The following is a 16,725-nucleotide window of genomic DNA, read 5'->3' on the forward strand; positions in this document are numbered from 1 at the left end:
TCTTTCCCTCTTTTTTTCTTTTTTTTGGGGTGGGGGTTCTGCACTTTAATATTTTTTTCTTTTTTTAATGTAGTTTTGTATTTGGTTCATGTATTAGTTTTATCTGTATAATATAATCCTTAATAAAAGTATTGGAAAAAAATGAAAATGTAATTCAATTTACTGAAGTTGAAAATATGCCCCCAGTGCTAAAAGCTTATTTTTGAGGAGGGGCTTCACTAAGGTTTTATGGAGGGAGCATCTAGACTCTCATTTAAAAAAAATGAATCGTGAATCAAAAGATGCCTTGCTGTATCTGCTCTGTCAGTTGAGCTACTGCCTTCCCCTGAGGAGAACTTAGTGCAGATAGAAGTATCATCTTAAAAAAGGCATTTCTCCTTTTCTCTGTTATAGGAACAGTTATTAAGACAGGAATTCTGATGTGGCATATATGGGCATAATTTACCAACAAGGACCTTTTTGTTGTTGTTCCTGAAGTGATTTTTATCCTTATGCAAATTGGCAGTTTAATTGCTTAATCGATAGATTAACTGACTACAGTACACAGAACACAATTGATTCTTTCTATTTTTTTAAAATCACCCAGACTCACAATGCACAGCAATTAAATTTGGAGCACTGAAGGATTCAAGAAAATTACGTTGCCTATTTCAGTTATTCGACTTTGTGGCTCTTCTAGCATAAGAGGCAACAACTGAACCAATAACACTAGAGCTATGGAGATATCAGTGATTTTTAGAAAGAGCAATAGGAATTTTGATGAATAATTTTTGAATTTCCAGATGGTCTCTGCCATCTTCGCCTCTTTGATCATGCAGTGCACGCAGCTGACAATTGTGAGCTACATTGAGCGATGTCAAAAAGATTTTCTGGAGACGAAACTATACTGGGCTGTGAATCTTCTTACTGCTCATAGGCAGATTGTTCTAGGCAGTGCAGATCTTGCCAGAAAGTTCCAGAGACAATGCATGTTCCATGTTCAGAGAGTGAGACCTACACAATATTTATTTATTCAGTTAAACATTTATAGACTGCCAGCTGTAAGGGTTTGGAGGTGGTTTTCAAATTATACTGTGAAAGCAATGATGAAAAACAAAATCCATCAAGTAAAGTAGTACATTTTCTAGTCCTTCTTCAAGATTGACAATGTTACTGATCACATCAATCACTCAGTTGTGTTACTGTTCTTAAATTGTGAATACATAACTGAAATCACAGAACATCCCTTGCTACAGAAAAGGTGCAGCTGATTTAAGTCATGTGCTTCACAGCACCTCTTCCCCTTTGAAGCTAAAGCATTCCACAGGCCCAGTCCTTATTCCTGTTAGGTTAGCTGCTTCAAGGCAAGGCTCTTTTCCCAGGCACCTTCCTCAGTCTGCACAGAGTCTAGCTCAGAATAGCACAGACCCTCTTGAATTCTTCTATAGGAGCCTTTCCCTTCCTGCTGTGGTGCTGAGGCTATAGTTGGCATTAGTATCTCTCAGCCTCCCTTTTTACTCCTGAATGTTCCCAGATGGTCTCTCTCTTCCTCAGCAACTCCTTCCTTCAGTTAGCAGCTTGGCCAGTGTTGGCTTTAAACCTGGGATAGCTTTGAGGAGATTGCAAGATCAGGAGAGGGCCGTCAGGACTGATACACTAAGGAGTGAACAGGCAGGGATAGCAAGGCAGAAGAACAGCAGGACCAGGAATGAACCCAATTTTGGTCTCTGTAGAGTCATCTGTTAAGCAGAGTGGAACATACAGACTAAAACTTATATTGATTCTATCATAGAAAATGTATGGGAGGAACACCCTCTCTTTTCTGGGCCTGGCCATCTCAGACCCATGCCAATGCTCTCCTTTGCCCTTTTATTTCTAGTTTGTTCAAGTATTTGGTTCTCTTCAGTGTTTTGCCAGCTGTTGCCCACTGCCCTGGCATCTGCTTGCCATGGCCCTTCCAAATCCTGGCTCCCTTATGCTGTCCTCAGATGTACACAAATATACACAAATTCAAACCCAAGAGATTTATGGATAACATTATGGTCCTCAAATGGGTCATTGCCAATCTATGAGAAAATAGACCATAAATCAGAGAGAGAACAAAATTAAAAAATCATGAGCAGAATGTGTATTTACTGGCTCGCATTTATCATCGTATTCGCAGACCCTAATGAAATCGAAACTACTTTTGAGTGATGAAGGAAAAAAAAGTGGTCTGATTTGCATTGTAATGCAAACTGGGTTGTTCTCCAAACAACAGATGGAAACACAATTATCCTTTGATATTTGCATTTCTCTGAATTTTGTGATAGAATTTTCTGACCAAAACTTATAACAAAGTTTCTATATTAAGAAAATTCTAGGAAAAATTATACACACTCAAAGGCCAGGTGCGATCCTGAGATAGTGACTCGGTTAAGGTCATCCTGAAAGTGGTTGTCAATACTGTGGAATGCAGATCACAGTATTTTGACAGTGGATATATGAATTGGCAGAGTGGGACATGTGGGAGATAATTATATTCATATCAGGAGATGACATGCAGTGATATTAAGTGCTTGGCAGCATTTCGTAGGTGAGCATCCAATTCAAAATAAGCAACCCATGAAGTTTAAAGCACTTGAACGTTACATTTTGAGGTAAAATTTCACATTTGGAATATGAAGGGGGAACTAAGAGTATTTCACATGTTGTTTGTCCTCTGCTTCTAAGTGATATATTTCAAAACAATGCATGAGACTGGGAAAAAAAGCCCTTGAATTTCAAACTAAGTTGAATCTCGGAAAGTATAAACTGGGTTCATTTCTGGGGTCACAGTGTGGTTCATACCAGATACAGCAAGCCATCACTGAGTTTGAGCAGCATCTTGGTTCTTCTCCCTCTGGACTATGAGCTGCAAAACTGAGCTTGTGTTCGCTTATTACCCCTCACTTTTGCAGCACAATAGCTGTAAAAAGAGTCTGTTCATTACCTTTCTTTGGCTGCACTCTGATTATAAAAACTAAAGGTGGTGTTGTGAATCTAACTTTTTTTTTAAAGTCAGGTATGAAATCTTAGCCTTTCACTTCTCCAATTTACTTCACACAGAGCATAACTATTTGGCTTTGCTGCTAGACCTACTTCTTATTTTGTTGACACTGACACACTGACGAAAAGGACAGCACTTGGGTTGTTGCCTTATGAAAATGACCTAGTTGGTTCAAGACTTCTTTTTTTAAAGTATAAGGCAATGTATTATAGAGGCACCACTTTCAAACACTGCACAGTCTCAAGTACAGCGATTTGTGAGTTTTGCTGTAGTTACCAAACTTAACACCAGCCTAAGGAATACATACATATGTATGGATCTACATACTTATTCATGCAGATATGCACCTTTGCCTATATATACTTACAGATATGTCTCTATACAGTACCTATATAGAAATAATGAATGAGACACAGTATATCCATATAGGATGTGCTGCAAGATGGCAAAAGAGACACTGACAAGTACATGTTGGGACTTTTATTGGAGATGTAAAGCTAACAGAGGCCCTCCTGGTGTTGATGAAGGGATGGGAAAGAACACATTAAGAAAGAAAAAGAAAAACTAAGTGCGAAGAAAGCCAGGCTGCATCTTGCTGCATAGTAAGCTGAGAATTATTTTGAGCGGGAAAGAATACAAAACAGGTGCCAGTGAGGAGGATTATGGAGGACGTCTCTGCGCATGGGGATAGTTTGCCCCAACTTTTGAATCATCTTTTTGTGTCTACAGAAGCAGCCATGGCTGTAAGAAACTTGAGAGCAAAGCACTGAAGTAGGATGAAAAGCAGCTCTGGATTGTGCAAGGGACCCCACGAACGAGAAAAGAAAAAGGTTAAAAACCTGCATGGGAAAATGGGATTGTTAGGTCTGGAGGATTTGGATGATGGGATTCAATAAATTTCTCAGGAAACCTCAGGGCACACAGAGGGGGAAAACGTACGGACTTGTTAAGTGATAACATCCAGCAGTCCCAGTCATCCTGCTCAGGGGTGAGGGCAGGGCCGCAACTAGAGGGCGGCCAGCGGGGCATGTGCCCCAGGCGCTGCGCCGGGGGGGCGCCAAAATGGGCGTGGAATCCATGTTTGCCCCGGGTGACACAGACCCCAGCTGCGGGCCTGGGTGAGGATGGGATTTCAGCAACATCTGGGGGGAGGGTGATTATAGAATCAGAGAATGTAAGGATTGAAAGGGACCTTGGAGATCATCTAGTCCAACCCATTGCCCAGTGCAGGAATCTACTATTATAACAGCCCTAACAGACAGCCATCCAGTCTCAGTTTATACCCCTCCAGCAAAGAGGAGTTGAGCACCTGTCAGGGCAGTCTTTTCCATTACTGAACAGCTTTCACTTTAAGGACATTTTTCCTGATGTCCAATCAAAATCTACTTCCTTGTAATTTAAACCCCGTTTCTTGTCCTGTCTTCTGAAATAAATCAGAACAATCCACCCCCATCTTCTACATGACAACCCTTCACATGCTTGAAGACATTATAGTACATCTTTCTCCAGTCTTTTCTTCTCCAAGCTAAACATACCAAATGCCTGTAAGTCTACCTTATATTCTTTTCCAGGCCCCTTATTGTCATGGTTGCTCTCCTCTGGACCAGCTCTAGTTTGTCAATGTCCTTCCTAAACTGCAGTGCCCATAATATTCTAAGTGCAGTCTGACTGATGCAAAATAGTGAGAAACAATGTTTTTTCCTGATCTTGACACGATACATCTGTTGATGTAACTTAGGAGTTGTATTTGCTTTTTATTTGCAGCTGCATCACCTTCTTGGCACATGTTCAGCTTGTGCTCCACCAAGACACCCAGATTCTTTTTGCATGTACTGCTGCCAAACATGCCCCCCCCCCACATCCTATATGGTACCTTTGTTTTTTCCCACCCAAATGCATTGGTCACTGTTAAACATTATCTTGCTGGTCTCTGCCCATTGTTGCAGCTTCTCAAGATTCTCCTGACTATCCTGTAAGGTGATTGCTATCCCTCAAGTGTTGGAGCTAGGATGTTAGCTGGGCTCATTCTGGGAGATTGAGTATATGTGGTTATGCCCCAAATGCATGATTTAGGGCTTGGTTTTTTTTGGTTATTTGTTGTTGTTGAGGTTTGTTTCACAGTTGTGTGCTACCTGGAGTCATATTTTTGTGAGTTAGGCTGCCATATAAATCTTTAAATAAATAAGTTTTTTTTTAAAAAAAGACATTAGTGGACAGCTAGGACCACTGAATGAAGCAGAGCTTAATACAGCAAAAAAGCACGAACAGAAAAAGAATATTATCTAAAATGGCATTAATGAGCACGTTAGAGAAATATAGGTTATTGATCTTACACACTTAGCCCACCCAAGCATAAAGTATTACACACTTAGACAAAGTAGGTTCAAAAGTAAGTAAAAAAGAGTCTTACTGATTTATTTGGTCCAGTTACATCCATTAAAAAAAAACGATTCTTGTTCTTTCTTTCCCTAAACTGAATTAACTCTTAGCCCTCATTGCTGCTAAGAGTTGCATGCAGAAAGGGGCAAGCTCATGGCTCTAGGCCCAAGCATGGCCCACAGATAGAAAGAGCAGCCACATGGTTCCTTCCTTCCCAGATGGAGGAAGAAGAAGGAAGAGACAAAAGAATGTGGGAGGGGCAACAAACAGCTTCCTCCAGAAGCACATAGAGAATTTGCATCCTAGAATGAACTCATCCACATGCTAATGAGGCATGCTGATTTGCTGATGCCTCCAACAAAAAAACCCTCTCCTTATCTTTGTGTATTCTGCAAAGTTGATAATTTTATTTTCTAACTCCTCATCATAGTCATTTATAAATATGTTGAACAGCACAAGACCTAGAATGCAACCCTGTGGTTTGTCACTCAATGCTTCCTTCAAGCTTCATCTGGAACTATTGCCATGTACTCCTTGGTTATGATTGTTTTGCCCTCTTCTCTATAGAATCCCTTGGGAGATTTTGTTGAATGCTTTACTGAAGTTAGGCTACACTACACCCATTACATTCTTATGGCCAACTAAACTAAAGGTCACAGAAAAAGGCTTTGAAGTGACCTCTGTAAGTTCCTGCAAAACTCTTAGCTGTAATCAGTCTGGTTCTGGAAAATTAAACTCATTCATGTAGCCAGATGCTCCCTAGCCATCTCTTTATTTACTTTGGGTTGCCATTCCCTTCTTTTGTCAGTTGGTTAGCTTAGGTCTATTACAAGTTGGGCACTTCTTACATAAGAAATCAACCAACTGAGTGGTCATACTTATCACTTGAAACTGGAGAACTAATTCTGGAGCTCAAGCACATCTATATAAGTATCACAAAAAGAAAACATTTCTTAAATTTCAGACATGCCTCTGCAAATGTAGTAGAGATTATATGAGAAGAATTAATTAAGGAAGGAGGTGAACCTGGCTAGTCCGAAGCTTTGCATACCTCCAGACCCAGTATTCCTAGCAGCTATCTTGGAGGATAAACTTGCTATGATTTCATTTGGCAAATGCCATGAGCAGAATAACGACATGCAGTGATGATTAAACTCTGTCCTGTTTAAGCAGGTCACTGCATCTCTCTCTATAAACTAAGGCAGACAGTGGTGGCAGCTGAGAAGCAGGAAGGCATATGATTCTAGACATAGCTCTGCTGGATATGAGTGAACAGGTCATATTTATTTTCCCATTGTTAACAGTGTGACTTATCATGCAATACCATCAATAGAATAAATACTTCTTTTACAAGAATCATGTCATAAAATATTCTATTGACATTGGTTAAGCAATGCACCAGCAAAGGATAACTGGCAGAAACAGAAAAGTCACAGCATTGGTAAATGTGATAATCTCTTGCTTATTGTCTTACCATGTGATGGTGTCTGGTTTGCAGTACTTAACAGCAGGTGGTTATAATTTTGCTCTTGGTCATCTGAAATTCAATAAAAAGAAAATGCCTTTTTAGGAGCAGCTTATGAAGGCTCAGCAGAGCTGCAGGTAATAATTATATCTCACATTATTCATGGGAAATTTCTGCATGATTAAGGAGAAGAAAATGTTTAACAAAGGAGAAGCGTCTTTCATGTTGGCCTCTCAAAATTTCAATTGCTAGAGAAACATATTAATGAATAACAACACCCATTGTGCTGAGGCTACAAACTGGATATTCAGCAAAGGAGGAAACATGTTCAGGGGCAACTGTGACACAAATTTTGGCACAGAGCTTGTAAACTAGAGTGTTTTGGAGCTTTTCTAACTCAGATTCCAGGCATGAAGAAGGCTTCCTATTCATGGGCTCCCATGTGCAGCATACATTGCGCAGATCTGGACGGAGAGACAGGGTTGCGCTCTTCAGGCTGCCTGCCAAGTAAATGCCATCACTGAGGATGGATCTCCAAAGAGGGAATCCCTAGATGGGAGCATAAAGGAGCCCAGATGTAAGTGTTTCCCTTTAGATGTTTGTGTTCAACACATGGATATTGGGTCAAGGCCAGCAGCAAGGGCTTGCTCCTGCTCCCACAGGTTAGTAAGATGGTTGAGTTATCTGACTGCTTTTCAGGATAAAGTTCCAGTGATAGGCAGAGGCTCAATAGACTGTGGATCCAAGGTGCTCCTTAATTTTGTTTCTGTCATAGGGTCAGATGCAGCCAGTACACTAAATGCAATGGTGCAAATTCCTTGCCACTCTCACTTTTGAAAATCCATCCACAGTGGAACACAACACAATCCTTTTGAGAATAAATTGAATCCCGTTCCCTAACAGACCTTCTAGTGACCAACAGCAGATTCCTCAATCTCACCTTTATCTGCACATGGTTAAATCTAGATAGTATACAAGAGTACTAGCTGCTGCTTTGGACAACAAAGGACAGTAGAGGTGAATGTGGTTAGCATATCATTAGCACATCTTACTAAGATCTCAGATGACCTATCCCAGCCATTTCATGTAAATATTAAAAAGAGAGAGGAAGGAGAGACTCTTTTGATCAATGGCAATAGTGCTGAACAGCAGTTCCCTAACATTACTTTCTGAACCTGATTTGAAGGACTGAAGCACAAACCAGCATAAGAGATGAGGGCCTCCAGAATTCCCACAGGAGGAACTAGGTACCTTGCCCTTGGAACAGCCACAAATGGATGGAAGGAAAGCAGCTACATAAACCAAACAATTTCCTTATTTTCATAAATCAACCTCCTATTCAGTTGGTACCCAGAGGTCTACCGTCTCTCATACTGTAATAGCCATTGATAGCCCTTATTCTTCATGAATTTGAGGAATAATCTCACATAAAGCTGTCCAAGTTAGTACCCCTTGTTACATCTTCTAATAGCAAAGGACACAAATAATGGACCGTGTGAAGATCTGTTATCTGTCCCGCCACTGGATTAAGCAAGAATAGAACAGGGCAACTGGGGCATATTTTTCCATCATTTTATGAACTCTATCAAAGTTCTTTCTTAGTTGCCTCTCCCTCTAAATCAACCATCTCCCAGCATTTTCATTTATCTGTTTAAACATTTATAAACCATTGCCTACCTCTCTCAAGGCAGTTTACAAAACACAGCAATTTGTCTTCATAGGCAGTATGTTTCCTCCTCTTACTGATATTGATGTGTGTTTGCCCCTTTATTGCTCTTTGCCCTAGGTCAGAATGAGCCATTTTGCATTTAACCAACTTAAATTATTTGGCAACATCAGCAGTTCTAGCCATGGGTGATTATGTGGTCCTGGATATTCACAAAACAATCAGGGCCAAACTAATATTACAAGGGAGACCTATGTTGATTCTCCCATGTAATTTTCTTCTTCCAAAAAACAAATCTGGATCTGGGCCATGGATTTTGGGGGAAGAGGAGAATTCTTACTCTCTCCATCATACACTGCAGCTTTTCCTCCAAAGTTGTTTTTAGAAAAAGAAAAGTTGATCTCCTATGAACCATTTGTTCGACTCTAAATTCCAATTGTGTTTAGCTTAATACTGCTTTGGGAAACTGTAGTTTCTATTAAACTAATTGGTAGGTTAATAGGTACCACTTCGGCGGGCAGGTAACGGCGTTCCGTTTAGTCATGCCGGCCACATGACCACGGAAGTGTCTGTGGACAAACGCCAGCTCTTCGGCTTTGAAATGGAGATGAGCACCGCCCCCTAGAGTCGGACACGACTGGACTTAATGTCAAGGGAAACCTTTACCTTTACCTAATTGGTAGGTATTTGGGGTATGCAGCATTTCTGATTCAAAGGGCACATCCAAGTAGCTGCTTTAACGTGCTTTCCCCCAGTCCCTGAGGTGGCACAAAATATATTACCATAAATTTGCTCTGTCTGCATACAGTAGGTGGTCTGTATGGTGCCTCATTAATGAACCAGTGAATTGTACGGTTCTAACAGTTTACTAGGGGGGAAAGTTAATATGCAGCAACTGGTGGATTTTCCTGCTGGTGGGAAAAACATCACCAACTACTCCCCTTAATTTGTGTGTGTAGAAGCTGGGGAGGAAGTGAGTTTTGACAGGTGACTGGTATAGTAGGTTTATCTACCTGTTAATACCTGATCTGCAGGATGAGTAGAGGCTTACTATTTCTGTTTTAGTGGGAAGTCCCTACCCACTCTGCAGATCACCTGCAGCTACTGAACTATGGCACTATGGTGAGGGAGTTATGTTTATGTGCTGTAAATCTTAGGGATAAAAAAATGGGAATTTGTATCAAGGTTATCTGGGAAAAGATGGGCTTTAGAGCAGAGATCATCATCATTATTATAGTGTATTGTGATCAACTGGTACAAGGACTGAGCAAATAATGCAGACCCAGACCTCCTCCATCATCCTGCTCCTGTGGATCAGATGCTAGGAAGGAGGAGGTCTTGGTAAAGCAAAAAAGGCTTTCTCCTCCTGCTTTACCAGAAAGCCTTACCCATCACATGGATCACCAACTACCCCCAGGCACTGAGTGCTGCAGTGATCCATGGGGTGAGTAGGAGCTGTCAGGAGGTTACTTTTGCTGTTGACAGCTTGTGCAGTGTGTCCTGCTGAGCAGCCTGACTCTCAACTGGGGCTATGTGTCACCCCATTTCTTTTTTGGGCATTGTGCAGGCTGTCTGTACCCTTGCAGTGTGCAACCTGTCAAAAGTGGCCAATAGGAGCAACCTCCCACTGCATCATCAGTTCAGTCACCAACCAAGCACCACACTGAGTACCAAAAGCAAGCCTTGTATCAAGAGGAGAAAGCATTACTTCCATATCACTCCAGGAAGAAAACAAAACAACACCACAAAACCCAAAGTTAGCTGGCCTCAGTTATGGGCTGGGGATGAGAGAAGGTTGTGGCATGAGCACATGACCTTAAAAAACAGTTAGTGAAACATTCACAATCTGAAGACTGGGGGACAACTGGCAAACAGATGCTTTGGAAAGAACAGACTCTAGCTCTTGTCTGCACTCATTAAAGCAGCTGCCTCTTTTCCCGAGAACACACCATGAAGTACAACCGACAAGTTGTATCTATGCATGGGTATTCATTTGGGCTGAATCATTGCCACTGATTGTATTATCTGATTTCAAAATGTCATTGTCAACTTTTAATGTACCAATTGCTTGGCCCTAAACTGAGCAATGCCCAAGGGGAAATAGTTCAATGTGGGTAAACCTTAGCTCATTTTACATGTTCTCTTGGAGACAGAATTTGACTAAATATATGTATGCTTACATGTAGGTCACCAACAAAAGGTAAAGAAGATATAGTTAACAACATTCAGCACAAACAAGTCACTCTTAGGATAAACTCTATTTTTTCCCATTACAGTGCCTCTAGTACTTGTTATGGGAGACATAGATTCAAATTATCTGATAATCAAAAGTTTCTTGTTGGCTTTAGTGTCAATTAGATCTGAAGTACATACATTGTTTTGGTTTGCAGCACTTCACTTTCTCAAGTTGTGAGTGAAAGGAAGATGTGTGAAAAACAAAAAAAAACATTTGAAATAAAGAGTAAGTGAGGTTATGTGTATAACAAAACAAGGATAAGATGAGGTACGAATGATTTGTCCTTTCATTTCTGGTGAAACAGGACATCAATATCCACTGTGATGACCTTCTTTTAAAGATCTGTGTCACCCACTGCCCATCCTTTTGCAGCACAATAAAAAAAGGAGTTGCTTGAATCACACATGCAGCTGGCTTGAACAGATTAACTGACTCTTAGAATAGCTGTATTTAACCTTCATCCATGGTAGGTACCCTGACCCTTCAGAAGATGCAGCTGAGTCAAAAAGTGTTGTCTGAGGTTGTCCACATCAGATTTGCACATTTTGGAACTGGCTAATCAATTGATGATGAGCCTGTGAATAAAGTTGATGTTTTGACAAGGAGGGAATGGGAAGGCACAGACCTATGTTTCTTTGATAAAAGGCCAGTTTTGATTATTAAAATGCCACCTTGTATTTCTTCAATATCAAGATGTATCGGAATAGCTTGTGTTGATGTAGCTAGACATTTTGTATGTGGCAGTTATAAGCAGGAATGCTGTAGAAAATTAGAATGGCATTAACAAAAGGGAAAAAAATGCTCTACTTCCTACTGAAGTCTGGAGTCTGCAGGCCAAAAAACATTACAACTGATTATTGGGATCAAGAAAGAGATCTCGGGGTAATAGTTGATATCTGAATGAAAACAGCATAGCGTTAAGGAGTAGCCTCAGAGCTACCATTTTTATATTTTATGAAAAACATCACCCTAACTCACGGACCACGTAATTTTCTCCACCTAATTCTGTCTGTCATGAAGCTAAGCCATGGCCATTACCTAAAGTTCCAGGGATAGCATATCTTCAAGGATCCTTGTTGTTGTGTTGTTGTTGTGTTGTGTTGAACACAACAACAAGAACGGCTACAGTACAGATCAAGAGCTTTACAAAATCAGGAGTATTATTTTTTATTCTTTTCCTGAGATGTCCCACATGGCATTTTACAGGAGTCATAAGAGCAATAAAGCCAACATTTTAATTGACACAGGGATGGAAATAGGGCTTAAGGAAATAGCAACCCTTCTGGAATCTGCCTATAACCTAAAAGATATTAAATCCATCTTCTTATGTTATTGTCTTTAGCACTATCGTGGTACAAACCAGCTTTAATATATTAACTTTAGAAGCAAATACTCTTGTAGCTTATTCTGTGGTAGCCATAACAGTTCTTTTAATGGCCAGTTCTTGCCATAATACCGGGTCTCCAAAGGGTTCTGTGATAAGAATTGATGAAGCTGACTATAAATTGTCCATTATTGTCCACCACACCACTGTACCCAAACAGTGTCCTCAGTCTACTTTACGAGTGAGAAGAAAGTTCACAGAAAGCGTTGTTTTTTTGGGGGGGGGGGTGGAATTATTCTGAAATATGTTCTTTTTCTCACCACCTTTTTTTAAAAAAATGCAATTGTGTGGATTTCCTCTGAATACCTATTTTTGGAAATTGGTCCTCCCATATTGCCCTCGAACAATACTAAGTCTGGTGCAGAGATGTCCTGGTGGGGCGGGAGTCAAATGACAAGCAGTGTTGCATCGTCATGATGCAAGCTGTGTCCTCTTAAAATGTGCATTGTGATATACAAGAGGGGTGGAGCTTTCAGTGTGACGCAGCTTTCATCGTTCTGATGCAAACTTTCCATCCAGCAGAAGCCTCTGACCTGATGCACTGCAGAAAATGCAGAATTATGACCCAGTGACTGCAGTGATGCAACCCCGCCTGCCCCGATGGCAGCCCTGCCATTACTACTGCTATTGGTGGACTGAGAAACCATTGGAGAATGTCTTCTGGAGAAATTTGGTGAAATTTCTCGGCCCACCAATAGGATTAAGAATTTTGAATCTTTGCACAGCTCTGTTTGCAGACACAGCTTGGCTGAAAGCATAAAACAGCTAATCCTGATGAAGCTACATAAGTCCTGAGTCTTGGTGGTTAACCCCCAATGGAAAAAAAAAAAGATATAAATAATTGTGCCCTACCTTAAACACTTAATGGCTGCAACAGCTCCTAAGAACTTTGCATACAACAAAGAACAGCTTAGAGAACAGAGCAGTTCAGAGAAATGGCTTTTAAAGAGGTGATTTCTAACAGGATGAACAAAATTAATACCCTGTTGTTATGTTTATGAAGAAAAGAAGATTTATTTTATTTACACACTCCAAGGCTATCAAAGCGAGCCTCTTTTTAATCGGTTGGAACTTTCCCTTTTAAAAGGGAAAACTCCCCGTGACACCCACACAGCATACTCTGTGGCCTTGCTGACCCACTAGAGCACCTCTATGGGCGAGTTCCACGAGTGCCCGATTGCAATAAAGCAGTTGAAAATGGTGGTCGATCTTCCTGCATCATCTCGGATTTAATTATATAATTTTGCTAATGGAACATGCTGCTTGGAGCCAGCCAGAGAAAACAAATAGGTATTCATGCTAATGTGTAACCACCCAGATACTGAGCAGAGCCTGTAGTTGTCTTTGGGGAAACTCTGTTAAGGAAATAAAAGATTAATAGAGCTTTTCATTTTCCAAAGATAACATTAATCTCAGGATGTGGCTGCTGAAGATACCAAATAGCAATGTCGAAAAAAAAAAAGTGGGGAAGGGGAGAGATAATCTCAGTTATTTGAGGCTGCTTACCACTCCATCCAGAGTGCCAAAATAGCCACAGCACAGTGATTCCCAATGCTTCCAAGCTAAACCTTCTAGAAGCTGAGCAGATGGGCTCACCGTGTCGCTTTCCAAAAGTTTTAAATCTATACAATCAAAGATGTCTTCCTTAGCATGCACACAGAACTCACAGAAATATACACACATCCATGCACTTTCATATGTGCATCCACAAACAGCGTTTGCATAAGATAGTGGCTTATATTTTTTGCTCTTTTCTCACATTCAGACATTGCTGAGCAGGAACAGGTCTGTCCTTCCTTATCAGGGGCATTGTTCAATGCTCTTTGGTACAACAAAGTTTACTTAATAAAGCAGGGGATCCTATTACACAATTTGCCTTTGAAATTCTGCCTAGCCTTATGGTTTAACGAGTCCTCCTTAGAATCACTCTCCTTTTTCTCTCTTCTTCAAGCATGTGCTCATGCTCTTCTCACTGGATTTGATCAGCTGTTCAAAAGTGACAGTGACTGGGCATCTTGAAGGAGCTAAATTTTGCAAATTTTGAAAAAGGATTTTATGGAGGGATAGCATGCACCCAACACTCAGTAGGACTCCTTTCCCTATTCTCCCTTAGGCACTAGTTAGAAGAGCAGCTAGATTCTTTGAGAGCACGGGAGTCCTCTGTCTCGGTGGTGAAACTCCACTGGAATCTTTCATTTCAGATCTTCTATAGTCTTGCCAGTTGCTGGGCTAATTGCCTTGCACAAAGCTGATTTACACAGTTTCTTTAAATGTTTCCCTCTCCAATCAGCATCCTGATCCTTCTGGCATCTTCTTTTCTAAATCCAGGAGTCTGTTCTCCTTTTCCCAGGAGTCTGCTAACTGTCTGATAAAAGGTGTGCATGTGCCTTTCTCGCTTCATCATGACATCTTGAGCTCTGTTTCACGGACGCTGGCTCTAACTCTTCTGTAGCCTTCTTTTAAATGGTGTCACAAACCAAGCCCCACGTTCACTATAAAGCAGCCTGCTACTTTTTCAACACACTGTGTAACAAGAGGAAGAGGTGAGGAAAACCACCCAAGCTGAGAGAAGGCTACAGGATGGACAAACAGGCAATGCCTCTCTCTGAACAGAAGGGGCCAAACAAAAATAATGTCAGGATGGCATGACTGGTGTGTTCATGTTGCTGCCATACCCGTGGCCCTGAGCTGAGCAAGAGGTGGTTAAAAGCTGGTGCTAAGTTTCATAGGCCTTTTGCATGCTTTGTGGTGAGTTATCCCATGCTGTTCCTCAATTCCTGCACTGATCCAGAACCCTCTACCCTCAAAGTCTTACTTTAACTTCTTCCATAGCAACCTTCAATAGCCACCATTCAGTTACAAAAAGAACGTGGAATTAGGAAATGTCAAAAGAACAAAGGGAAATGGGACACTTCCTAATCCAGCCTCCGTAAAGTCTTTAAACCTACAATGATTCACCATCATCCAACCCATTTGCCTGTGCACTGTCATATTTGCTAAGAGGATGGCATCTTATGCAGCTTCCATCTCTGCAAAAATAACCTGCTTGGAGGTCTTGAGACCTGCTGAAGATCTATTTGTTGTGGCGAAAGAGACAGATGTGCAGAATTCCTAAGGATTTTGCAGCTTGCGGCATGAGGCCTTTAATTAAGAAGTGAAGATCAGAGCATTTTTGAAGATCTAAAGATGCCTGGCAACCTTTCATCTCCACTCTAGACAGAAGAAGAGCTTTTCAAATGCTGTTGTATTGATCTGAACTTCGAAAGCGGCCCTTCTTCCCCCAGGTTGAGACTGACAGTTCTAATTTGCAATATAAATCACTCACCAAGACTCCCAATTCCAGGTTGTGGACTCCTGGTAATTGATGAAGAAAACATTAAACAGTCCCCAATGACTCCTCATTTTACTTTCCACTGAAGGGTAATACTCCCTCGAAAACCTGCTTCTCATTGCACCAGGCTACGTCCTAGCGCTCCCTATGAGACTCTCAATGTGTGTTCCATGTTTGGGAAAGTATTATTTTTTCTCAGTGATTTTTTACCTGCCGAAAGCTCAACTAGAACGAAACGGATTAATCTTGATCCATATCAGAAAAAAGCAGCAAGTGTCAGTTTCTTTTGAGAAGGGGCTGTATGTTTTGTGCTTTGTCTTCACTAATAAAACGGACAAAATGAAAAGCTGGGATATTTGCAGTTGTCAAATATGCCACAGATGAATGATGTGCATGAAAGCCAAATTTATTTTCAGTTGGTTTTATGATGGATTTAGAAAGGAAATTAATTGAGAGAGAGAGAGAAAAGAAGTACTGTGACATTAATAGAAGCCAGACCCAATGTCCTTTTAACTCACACAGGTGCTGGTGTGTTAAAGGCCAGCACCAATGCCAGATCAATTTTATTCAGGGTGACGAAGAAAACATGAGAGGATGCCCTCAAAAAGGCCTTGAAGATCATTTTCCAGGTCACTTATCATGGCAAGAAATAGCTTGGGCTATTGTTGTGAAAACTCTTCCAGCTGTAAAATTAATGACCCCACGTGGGCATACTATACACCAAAAAGAAGGGAAGGAGGTGTGCTACCCAGGCCATACTGGACCTGAAAATCTGTGCCTGAGGATCTCCGCCTTTTTAGCTGGTGGACACATTTAGAGAGTTGGGATAGTTTCACAGGCACTTACAACATGGTTGTCATGGAGTGTGGCCATTTACTAAATAGCTAATGGCACAAATCATCTATTTCATAGAACAGCAAATTAGTACATTAATAGAAGTATTTTTTTTTCCAGGAACAGAGTATATAAGCAACGTCAAAGTCTTATTATCTAATCATAACACTACCTCTTTAAACTCAGTGCTTTTTAAAAATTTAAAATCACTTCCCCATACATATTGTCTTTCTCATCCCACACTCCTGCTGTGTAAGATTTACTTAACAATATTTATTCATCTGAGGTCTCTTCTCGTCTCTTCTCTTCTCATACAAACTCACTCACTACTTTCTTCCTCCTTTTCTTGTTCTTGCTCACTGTTCCAACTGCTTTCTGCATTGCTTCTTAGCTCCAGTCTCTTCTAGTCTACGGCTAGACTAC

General features: G+C 40.8%; 1 protein-coding gene across 3 annotated transcripts in view; it reads right to left on the bottom strand.

The window, feature by feature from the left end:
• The window catches only part of SHISA6 (shisa family member 6), a 326,089-nt gene that overhangs the window by 15,820 nt on the left and 293,544 nt on the right, over nucleotides 1-16,725 (bottom strand). The window contains exon 4 of one of the 3 annotated variants that reach the window (XM_063292578.1): nucleotides 6,861-6,912. The exons of the other annotated variants lie outside the window; for them this stretch is intronic. Coding sequence (XP_063148648.1) covers nucleotides 6,861-6,912 — 52 coding nt within the window. The remainder of the gene's footprint in view (nucleotides 1-6,860; nucleotides 6,913-16,725) is intronic. 3 annotated transcript variants of the gene reach the window in all.

The sequence above is a fragment of the Candoia aspera genome, chromosome 2, assembly GCF_035149785.1.
Source record: "Candoia aspera isolate rCanAsp1 chromosome 2, rCanAsp1.hap2, whole genome shotgun sequence".
In the NCBI taxonomy this organism is placed as follows: domain Eukaryota; kingdom Metazoa; phylum Chordata; class Lepidosauria; order Squamata; family Boidae; genus Candoia; species Candoia aspera.